Source organism: Physella acuta, unplaced genomic scaffold, assembly GCF_028476545.2.
Source record: "Physella acuta isolate Inbredline_101_S28 unplaced genomic scaffold, ASM2847654v3 ptg001752l, whole genome shotgun sequence".
In the NCBI taxonomy this organism is placed as follows: Eukaryota; Metazoa; Mollusca; class Gastropoda; family Physidae; genus Physella; species Physella acuta.
The window spans coordinates 17,497-29,098 of NW_026733262.1; the positions used below are offsets into that span (position 1 = coordinate 17,497).

Consider the following 11,602-nt stretch of genomic DNA (forward strand, 5'->3'; position numbering starts at 1 on the left):
ACAGTAAATCGGTTATTCGAATGGATACAGTGTTTATTTGTGTTTCATAAGCCTATGTAGTCTATCATTTAATATTAAGCGTAAATGAAATGTAATAGATCTCCGTTCGCGTTAAGATTTTATCTATTGGAAAAATATAAACAAGTATGAAAAATTTAAATGACGAATTTAGAGAATCTTAATGTTTTCCCTATACAATTTAAAAATAAAGTCTTACAAAGAGGGTCATGAACTTTCATTGATCCCGTGGCGTGAATGGAGTAAGGGTCAGCAGTACCTTGGGCAGAGTTTCTTCCAGGCATCTCTTCGGTGGGGCGAAGCTCCCCCGAAAAATTTCTACCGCACCCCCCCCCCCCCCGAGCGAAATGAAATTTATATAATTTATATAGAAAATATATACTTTTAACAGTGTCCCCCCCCCCCCCCCCCGAAGAAAGTCTACCGCCCCCCCCCCCCGAAAATTTCAAGTGCCCCCCCCCCCCCCTTTCCGGAGAAAAAAGTCTGAAAGAAACACTGACCTTGGGTATTACCATTAGAAGAGAAAGGATCATTCCCAGTAGTTTATTGGAGCCGCATTACATGTTTTCATATTAGTCGATAATCTCCCCCTTACCCATGCCATTTTCGGAACATACTTCAAATACACGTAATTAAAATGCCACGAGACGACATACGCATTCAAATAACCCTAAAAATGCTTTATTAATAGCCTAAGTTTCGAAAATTTCTAATTTTATTGTTTAAAAATGCAACATATAGGCCTATTTTTGAGAATTACACAGAAGTCTCAATTCTCTACTGTTATTGCAGAGACTCATACATTTATAACGTTATTTTAAAAAATGAGGAGGGGTGGTTGAATTGCACTTTTTGCGCCAATAGGATCGAACATTTATATGGTTCGTCAAAAAGCGTGATGTCATATGGACAGTACATCACCTCTTTCATAAACACGAGAATTTTTAGTACTGAAAGTCCTACATTTATATTATGGCATTATGGGAAAGTGCGTGCTTCGATAGGCTTCATTGTTTCCCCTTTTGTCAACCCTGACCAAAGTAACCGTGGCGATCACAACTGGAATACTATCTAAGAAGTAGCTCACTTCGTATCAAAGTTAGTCCCATACCCCAGAGGCGTAGCGACCTTACCCGGCGCCCGGGGACAAACTTTTCGATTTGCACCCCCCGCAAGATTTCGATTTGCACCACCCCCCCCCCCCTCAAACTTTCGATTTGCACCACCCTCAACCTTTCAATTTATTTTTCCAACCCATTTTGGCGCCCCCTAAGGTCGGCGCCCAGGGACATATGTCCGCCCCCCCCCCCCCCCCCCTCGCTACGCTACTGCCATACCCATCCAAAGTTTTTTTTTTTTACTGGCTGTCATAATGCTGCGTTTCCGTATTATTTTTAAGCACCAGGGGTCAAACACGGTAGATTTATTTATAGATCTAGATCCAGATACTAGTCTAGATACTGCTACAAATACATTTACTTCCGTCTTCTGACATGTCGATCTACTTCCTGTAATGTATCATTTTAGTGTTCACTTTCGTTTTTTACTCAATGTTTAAAATTCTAATGGTAATCTATCGTAGTGTTTTACTAACTTTTTACTTTTAGGTAGGTCTAAGAAAAATCGGCCGAGGCTAGTATTGTGAAAAAAAGATGACTCATTAGTAATTATTTCACATTTTTAGGAGGATTTATTTATTAGTTTAGTAAAATAGTAGATCGAGGAGTTTACACTTTTCGGACACACACCAAAAATTACGTAGGACCGAACACTTCGTCGGTTTTTGGCTCATAGAAACTTTAATTAGCATGTCTCACGCGAAACCACGGCGCCTGCACGTAAACTGTTCATTTATGAACACTTCCGTGTCAAGTACTTCCGTTTCCTTTCTCAAGAATTATTTTTAGAAATTTTTTAACGTTGCATGGTACGCACATTTCTATTTTTACACCAGCCGGATGAAGTGACCTAGGGTTGGACTTAGGGGCAAAACTTGAACCAATCAATGCTTAGCTAAAAGGTTACACTATAAATAGCTTCTATATATGTATGGAACATCGTAAATGTCAAGGTTAATGGTTTTTTTTGTGCTTGAACAATAAAAAAGGGGTGTTCGCTAACTTATTTGGCCTTACATGGGACCGGACAGCAACACAAAAATATTATTAAATAAGAATTTAGAGCATAAAAGGGGCTGGTTATTGAAGGGAAAGGGTCAAAATAAGGTCAAGAAGGCAGTGGAATGCGAAAGAGGAGAGGGAATCATGTGACCTGGCTGGCTTAGCAGCGTACTGCGCGAGCCGCAATGGCTGAATGGGATGAACTTTGGGAGTGTGGGAAAAAGGTTTTATACTATTAAAATTACCTCACAAACAATCAATAACACAATATAAATGCATATAATATATGTTTTTATTCATTAAATTGACTTTAAATTATTCTAAATGAACAAAAAGTGCTATGTCCGATGACGGGTAAAGGTGTCCGAACACATGTAAAACTGTATTACATGTGTTCGAACACACGTTAAGACCCCCCAGTCACTATAACAAGAATAGCTTAAGTTCTATGCGTATGAATACAAAATGACACACACATTATTAAAGTAGAATGGTTGCGGATAGATATGATACTTTTTTTTGTTTTCTATGTTAAGCGGTTACTGAATGAGACCGCATGGAATTTTTACGTTGCGTTTTTTCGCTATGTGTGTCCGAAAAGTGTAAGCTCCTCTCGTAGCTAGCGGCTAGCGGTAAAACTCGATTTTCTTAGTCTTAGCGTATTTTAATTTTTATACGCCGTTTCACGTTCACCTCCGGTTGAGCGTATTTTATTATAAACACAACCGAAACACACACAATCGCTAGGAAATCGTTATTTTTAAATAAAGGATACAGTAGGAATTAGGCCTATACTTACTAGTTACTACTATATTCTTTTCTTAACCATTCTTACTCTGTTTTTAACCACTTTTTAATACTTTTAAATTTTTATTGTCTATTCCACCCTTTTTTTTAAACAGTTATAGGCCTATAGTCAATTATGAGCAGAAGTTTGGAGGAATTAACTGACACTCCCTCATTGTAAGGTCACAGTTTAAGCAGTTCATCATGACTCGAGGACTAGACACAATTAACATTTCTAAAGCCTCCACCTTAACGAACCTTTTCTACCTGTTCTTTCATGGTGGAAAAGCTGCAGTCATTCCATTCCTCACGCTGTTCTTCCGCCTTGTTGGACTAAATGCGTTGGATGCTGGCATCATAATTGCAGCCAAGACATTGACTAGTCTTATTTGGGCGCCGTTATGGTCTCGGTGTGCGACTGCCTACAACAGGCACAGGCTTGTTCTCATGCTTTCATTATTTATGATGATGGTGACGTATTTATCCTTCCCTGCGCTATACACCCAGCTTTCAAGTCCACAACATTGCCTCCCCTCTCCACCGAATATCACAGGTTCATTAGATACAGAATACCCTGTAGAAAGCCTGAAATCAACCACAGACAGTCCCATCTTATCAACAGAGAATCCAGATATTGCAGCAACGACAGGATTTAATTCTACATTCAGTTCCCTTTCACATTTGACAACACAGTCTACATTATCAACCAGCACCACAGCTGAAAGTTTGACCTCTGCTGTTAACGCCAGTGTTAACCAGACTGACATCGATACTATGAAAGAGAAAAACCCTCCTGGAATTTTGGGAACAGAGGATCAAATCCAGCTTGACGAGAAAATTCTTGCGATATTGAATAAGTTGAACCTCACAGACTCTGACCTCAACAAGATTACTATTTCAGAATTAAGTACTTTGTTACAACCGTTATTCAGCAATTCTTCTAAAGACCAGTTAAATGAACTAAGCAGCTACCTGAAGGAGGAAAGACAACCAACAAAGGTAGGCAAGCCATGTTAAATTAAGCAAGATTTTAATAAAAAGTTTAATTATGTAAATAAATGAACAGAGATTAAAAATTAAATAATTGGAAGTAAAATTACTTGTGATGTAGGGTTGAAGAGGTTAATCTGTTGCAAGTAAACATAGCAAGTACTGTTGGTCATAAAGTTCTAATAAGTTCATCACTATCAAAGTAAAGAAGGGCAGCTAAAGATTTTACTGGCCATTTTTCTTGTTTCTAACTATACAGAAACTGATGTATGCTTCTTTATCTACCTTTTTGGTCACTGTTATATATCTTGCCATTTGGTTATATTGTGTTTAGAAAAACAATTTCATCTTAGCTTACAGATATGTTAGTATACTATAATAAATACTTTAAACAAGAAAGCCATCTCTTACTTTGATTCCCTTTGTCTTTCATTAGCCCCGATCACGTAGATCAAAAGAATCTGTGAGTCACCACCTCAACAAACGCAGTGAGTGGCCCAGCCTTGATGACCTCAAGGACAAGCTCCACACCATCCAGACTACCTTACAGAGAGACAAGTTTCTACTTTTTCTTGTTGTTTTAGCCATTGTTGTTTTTGGGGAAATTTTTGCCTCCCCTGTGGAAAAAGTAGCGGACGACTCCTGGTTTGACTTCCTGAATCGGATTGATGACTTGGAGCGATACGGTCAGCAAAGATTCTGGGGTTCCATTGCTTTTGTCTTGGTTCCTATCATAGTTACTGTGGCTGTTGATCACACCCCTTGCTTCCTTCCCTACCAGCTCCATCACTATCTGCTGCATTTTTATATCTTTGCTATTCTAATGGCTGCTGCTTTAGTCATCTCCTGCTGCTACCCTGTTCCCCCGCCTGTAAACAGCAAACACACGTCTAAGTTATGCAAGGGTTTGCGTACAGTCTGCTGTGACGGCCGTGGTTTCTTGTTTTCTGTCACCCTTTTTATTACAGGCACAGTGTACGCGGCCTACCACAACTTCTTGTTTTGGAGAATGCAAGATCTCGGATCATCAGAAACTGCCATGGGTCTGTGTGTCTCGATAGGCGCTTTTGCTGAGATCCCAATGTTACTAATGAGTGGACGGTTGGTTAAAAAATTAGGCCCGTCTTGGATGGTGTCTGTGGCATTGTTAGTACTCAGCCTCCGTGTTTTGTACTACGCTTTTATCCCGTACCCATGGGCGATCCTTCCCATTGAGCTTACCCATGGTGTCACACACACAACTCTTTGGTTTGCTATTCTTAGCTATGATGACTTCAATATAGGCGCTACACAAGACAGAACTTTCAGATCTATCCTCTCCTCTTTCTACTTTGGCATTGGCTTCTCAGCAGGAAGTTTCATAGCTGGCATGGTGTATCATTCTTATGGCTCATCTGTTCTGTTTATTGGCGGCAGTGTTGTGACGGGCTTGTGGTTTGTTTTGTTTTCACTTATCCAGATGTGCATTCCCCATAAAGAGAAGGTGCGCTACATCAAGCTGCTGCGTAGTGAGTCTGATAACTCAGAGGATGAAGAGGAAGACTGGTTAGAAATGGCTCTCAAGGATCACTAAGGTTTATATGCTAACAAATCTGTACCTAGACTCATTGAGAGGCACCTTTAAGCAACTAGTCAGAGAATTGCTCTCATGTAATACTTCTAAAAAAAAAAAAATCTTGTTTCATCTGCCTTACTGTTTTATTTTACAAGTGTAAAATTGTTATCATGTAATATATTTTTTTATCCTTTTCCAACTGCCTTGCTACTTTTTTAAAAGTTCAAAAAGTTCTATTAATGACCAGCTTTATGGCAATTTGAAACAATTGTTGTATGATGAGTGTTCTTTTTCAATTTCAGTATTTGTTTTCAGTTGTAATGTTTGCCTTTTTAACCTTATGTTCCATTCCATTTTAAGTATTAAGCAGTTTTATTTTTAAAATTAGTTTTCTTATTACAGAATTCCCATTTGATATTTTTATATCTGAATTTTGTTATTGATTTGTCTTATTTCCTCTCCATTCCAAGTGCAATTAATTCAATTTTCTGAGGGAAAATTTGATTAATAACTGTTACCTCCCTTTATTTTGGTCAAAATTTTAATTTGAATAGGCCTACATTTTAAACATTTTATTTATTATAGTATTATCAGTTTAGTTTATCATTAAAACAATGTTGACATAATAGTTTCCTCATTCATAGAGAAATCATTTGGTTTTTTTTTATCAAGTGCAATTATTTAATTACACAATTTTTATTTTGTTTTAAAATATTTTGTCTCAACATCACAACCAAAGTTAAAGTGCAATATATGTAACAATTAATTTTTAATCTGTTGTAATTGATTTTTAATTATCTTTTCTACTCTCTATGCTACATTCCTTGAGTGATGAGATTCCAAAAAACCATAATGTTCTACATTTCTGTGATTGCTTACAAACTTTCTAATGCCTAGAAATTGTTTTGTTTTGTTACAATATTCCATATTTTAAAAATATTATTGTACCAGTATATTTACACCAGATATTGGGGTTGGTTTTTGTTTTTACACTCTGCTTTAAGATCAGCTGTGTTCATTATGCAAGTGCCTTCAATTAATGTTTACTTAGGCGCAGAATATTTTATTTAAATTAATCATGTGCTAAACTTTTTTTTTCAATGGCTCAAAATTATTGATTGACTTTTTTATACAAATGTTTAACTGTATACAAGAAATTGACTGACTCCTATCTGATTGAAACCATGATTTATTTTTTATTTGTTTATGACAATGATTGATTTACTGATCGTATACAGGTAATTGTTGATTGTACTTGGTGTGATTGTCTGAATACAACCTCAGGTAGTCTGACTGTTGGCTATGCTAGCTGATGTTTGATTCTAAGGTATTTTTAAAGACCCTTCCTACTTTCTTCAAGAAAGTTTACATGACATAATATATCATAATTTGTCGCAGACAAAATATTTGTCTTTAGATATTTTTTTTTTAGATATTTTATACCAAAATATTTTTCCTGCGTGGGTTGGAGTGGCCTAGCGGTAGAGCGCTAGACTGCTAACCCGAAAGTCTTGAGTTTGAATCTTTGTACAAGACAGTAGAACGTTCCCAGAGTCCTCCTAGCTCTGATGGATACTTAACTCATGTTAGGGAAATTAAAGACGGCTTGGTATAGTTCTGACCACACTATCCCTTCATATGCTGAGTTCACAAAAAACAGGTGAACTCTACTTCACTTACCCCATGAGCCATCAGATTCGAAAGGGAACTTTAAAATGTTTTATTCTGATATATTTTACCCTGAGTTATTTAGCCTGAAACAGAAAAATGTTAAGATGACCACCATAGTTTAAAAATGAATGGCTTAATGGTGTAATTACCCTGACACACTCCCCACCCACAACTCCCCATCCCACAATACACATTCCAGTGTTACATATTGTGCTTTGATTGACACCAGCACTCAAAACCTAGCCAGCTGGACGGTTGCCATTGACATCTTTAGCTCAGATTTAAGCTCAGACACATAGCTAGAGCTCATTGATGCATTTATTTATCATTAGTGTAGGTAGCTTGACATCAGCAATCATACCTGACATTCAGTACAGTTTTAATTATGTTACTCTTATGTTATTGAGTTCATCTCTAAAGTTCATCAGTATATTTTGTGGTTTTTATTTTTAATTTCTAGTCTATGTTAAATATTTGTACTAAATAACTCATCACTAAGCTTTAAGATTATTGACCATGACTTACTATTTTTTTGTTATATTTATTATAATTTGTTTTGTCATTCCTAGTCTTTATAAACTATTTGTACGAGAAAATCAACTATGACTTACTATTGTCAACTTTTTTGTTATATTTATTTTGTTATTCCTAGTCTTCTTCAACTATTTGTACTAGTATACCAATCATGACTTACTATTTTCTTTTTTAGTTACATTTTTTGTTATTCCTAATCTTTGTTAACAATTTCTACTAATTAATGCAAATCATCAGCAAGCCTTAAGATTGTTACCATGACTTATGTCTCCTTCTTTTTCCTTTTATTCACTATGTATTTCCAGGTGCCTTAATCTTTAAATATACTCTCATATTTATTCTTAGATGAAACTATTTACACTGTATATAAATCATTTATATATACCCTTTTATTTAAAAGAAATACTATTTGCATGGAAACTTTTATTTATATTTGATAAATTCCAATCCTAATGAATTTGTGAACGTTTAAAGTTTTGTGCTTGCTCTCAACAGTAATATTACCCAATTTCTTACTTATATGGCGAGTAATGAAGTTGAATGTTATTTTACTGCATGTCATATTCTTATGGTCAATAATATCACTGAATTCCATTTCTAATGTATCTGAGAAAGCATCTTCTATATCTGTCACATTTAGTTTTGATTATCAGACTTGAGTGCTCATTTTTCATCATCCTTCATTTCAATGTCAGACATGCCTACCGTCCCGCCAAAATCGGAACCGTCCCGCTTTTTCACCTAAAAAAGCAATTTGTTCCGTCATCCCGAAATTGACTCAGTTGGTTCCGATTTTTTTGAAAAAAAAATTAATAAAGAAAGGTAATAGAGTAAATTGAAAAAATGTCAGGAAAAAATGATTATCTCATTTGGCACACGTTTCTGTTTCCTAGTCTACTTACAATATTTACAAGTATCAACTTAATACTGGATCTAGATCTAGTTAGTAGTATATCCACTACTACTAGATCTAGAATTCTAGATCTACTAGTAGATACTGAAATAGTGAATACTGATCTATCTTGTAAGTTTAACTTAACTAGTAACTACTATTATGAAGAACTTAGTAAGAAGTACTAGGAGTTTTCCTAGGTAGATCAAGGGTCTTTGCTCGTAACTTATATTATATATTACATATGATGAAGCCTTCAGCATTTGTTATTCATATAGCCTAGAACATAGCAAGACATAAATAATCAAAGCAATAATGTTATGTCAAAGCTATGATTTTTATTCAGGGCGGGGGGGGGGGGGGGGGTCTCAGGTTACTGGTTAATTTATTTTTTTAAATGTAAGCTGACATTAAGCAGTATTAAACAGTATTTAAATGTATCCTAGAGACTAGTTATATAGGACTAGAAGCCTACTAATGTCATTAGAGCAATTTTTAATTAATTATTTTTATTTTTGACTTAGTAAAGTTGCGTCCGCGCGTATGTTCCTCTTTTTGGCTTCAAATTCCTCTTTTTAGGCATGACTGTTCCTACTTTTGGCTGACAGGGGTAGGCATGTCTGCAATGTTCATCATAGCCTGTTACACTTCAATGTTCTAACATTTTAAAACAATGTGCTTTAACATCACTCAACAGACATGTCTGTTTTTTCATGTAGCTATTCAATTTTATTTAGACCATTTATTTTATAATTTAGTTTTTGAAATGATTGATGTGTCTTAGCTTTGAGATAGGTTAAATAATATCCTACTGTTTTTTCAAACTCTATATCAAGTGGAATATATTATAAAGCCCCTTACTCCTCAGTTAGATGCACTATCTTAAACTTGTGTAGGAAGGATTTGAACTCAATGCCCTTAGGAAACTCGTGGCTATGCGCACACCATTGCCGATTTCTATTTCTTTACCACACAGACATCCATTGTGTGTTTGTTAAATGTCTAAATATACTAACATAATTTTTCTCTCATCTAGTCTAATTTTAACCCATGCCAAAAACTTTTAACCCATGCCAAAAAATACTATCAAACCTATATTTTTTATCCATCATGTTCGACTTTTTGGTAATTACACTCCTAAATAAGCCCCAAAAAAGCTAATTACACCCATAATTAAAAATTGGTGAATGAATGGAGAAAAAAAAATGTATCATGTTTCCTGAATGAAAGGCGGGCCCTGAAATCAGTTTACCTTTTGAGCTTAAGATGTTGCTTTGGGTGCCAGACCTGTTGTTTACCTTTCTGGTATGTTCAGCATAACAGGCTTCAGGGGAAATAACTGGCTAGTAAAAAAAGAAGGGAAGTAACACAAGTAAAGCAAGGGAAATAACTAGCAAGTAAAAAAAATGTATACACCTATGAAAGACATAACACAATCAGGAGATAGAAAGCTTATAATAGAAGTGGGCCATCTTAATGGGCTGAACTGTGGGTAAATTGTCTGACTTAGATCAGATGTTGCTTGTTTGATATCTGACTTGGTTCATTGAATACCTGGACTTCAGATCAGTTGTTCCTTCATTTACCTGTGAATACACGGTTGTAAGCTGTCTAGACAAGCTTTTCATCCTTAAAACTGTGTTCCTATCTGTGAGCTATCAAGTCATAGTTTCTTGTGTTTTCACAGTCTACACAATGTAATGAATAACATTTATTTAGAGTTACTCCCCCCACCTTTTGTGTAAGTTATAACTCTAATTAAATACATTTGAAGCTGGTCCAAACAGAGAGGATATTCAACTGGCTAATATGTTATAACATTTATCTAGAACTTTTTGTTTCTTATAGTTTAACTGGTTTTATTATTCCTAACATTTTTGTATTGAAATTAATGGCTTTTAAATCTGCCCATTATTTGTATGTGTAAGCTATTTTTGCAAAGACACACTTATCAGATTAGCTTAAAACCAACTAACCTCTTTACCCTTTGGCCTTGAACTTTCACCTTTTGATATTTTAAAAGTTGTTTGTTGAAAGTGGATCAACAAAATGTTATTTTGATCTTCACTATACATAAATTTTGTACTGCAACATTTTAACATTTTTGAGGCTTGTTTAAATTTTGCAGGTAAATTTTTTTTTTAAATATATAGGTACTTTCCCTTGGTGAACTCTTCTGTATGTGAAAGAACATTTGTTACCTATGCATGTGGTGTTTACAATTGAAAGTAGTGTGTTGAATTTGGTATTTAAGATTTAGTAAACTCACACCATGAGAGGTTAATGAAATGTTCCTGTTCATTCATATCATCATGTACATTATACAAGTACACCACATGTGTACACCTTGAACTAACTACACATCATGAGAGCATACATCATGAAGGATGTACTTTGACAGAAAATCAGTGATATTCATCGTGCTTAACGTGTTACTCTATTGTAGTCATTTTGGGACATAGGGCCTCAACCTAAACACATTGTTTAGTCCGTGTGTGTGAATTACGTTGTCTCCTAAGACATCCCTGCCGTAAACCACCCATCCATCCATGGCTGTGCATCTTTAGCCTGCTTTACCTCCTTCCACCTCCACTCAGATTTGTCTGTTGTCCTCTTAAGGACTTGGTAGGTCTGTCTTTACACCATCAGTCCATCTCAGTCTAGGCCAAAGTCTTTTCCAATGGGCTTGTGTTTATATACCACATTCACCCCTCCCTAAAATTAATGTTCATCATTAATACATCTTTAGTAAACATCACGAAAGTCTATAAGTTTTCAGTATTATATTCGGCTGTATATTTATATGGGGCTTGGTCTAGTCAAATTTCTTTAATTATTGCATGATTGTATACAGTTTCTTATTTGTATTATTTGTAATCATTCATTTATATTATATCTGGTTGTGTCTGCATGTTATACAATGCTTCAACAAGCTGTGTTTTATTTTAATGGGGGAAACTTTGGATCTGATATCAATAAAACAATGAATATCACCTGCAGTTTTTGTTGCTAATTCTGTCTGTCTCTGCAATGTAC

At 35.5% G+C, this 11,602-nt stretch overlaps 1 protein-coding gene across 3 annotated transcripts; it reads left to right on the plus strand.

Moving 5' to 3' along the window:
- The first annotated feature begins 1,503 nt into the window (after positions 1–1,503).
- Positions 1,504–8,360, plus strand: LOC131930285 (major facilitator superfamily domain-containing protein 6-like protein A). 3 transcript variants are annotated; one of them, XM_059286699.1, is made up of 3 exons: positions 1,504–1,528; positions 3,041–3,923; positions 4,351–8,360. In XM_059286699.1, exons 2-3 carry the CDS (start codon positions 3,129–3,131, stop codon positions 5,485–5,487), a joined length of 1,932 nt encoding a protein of 643 aa, XP_059142682.1. In that variant the 5' UTR covers positions 1,504–1,528; positions 3,041–3,128; the 3' UTR covers positions 5,488–8,360. The 3 variants fall into 3 exon arrangements, with proteins under 3 accessions (XP_059142682.1, XP_059142681.1, XP_059142683.1); XM_059286698.1 differs by having other exon boundaries at positions 1,513–1,586; XM_059286700.1 differs by lacking the exon at positions 1,504–1,528 and adding an exon at positions 1,558–1,625.
- Positions 8,361–11,602: the final 3,242 nt, after the last annotated feature.

Excerpts from the sequence above, each read along its gene's own strand:
- LOC131930285 (XM_059286699.1), top strand. The coding sequence starts at position 3,129 with ATGACTCGAGGACTAGACACAATTAACATTTCTAAAGCCTCCACCTTA. Across the intron at positions 3,924-4,350 it reads AGGAAAGACAACCAACAAAG|CCCCGATCACGTAGATCAAA; the intron begins GTAGGCAAGCCA and ends GTCTTTCATTAG.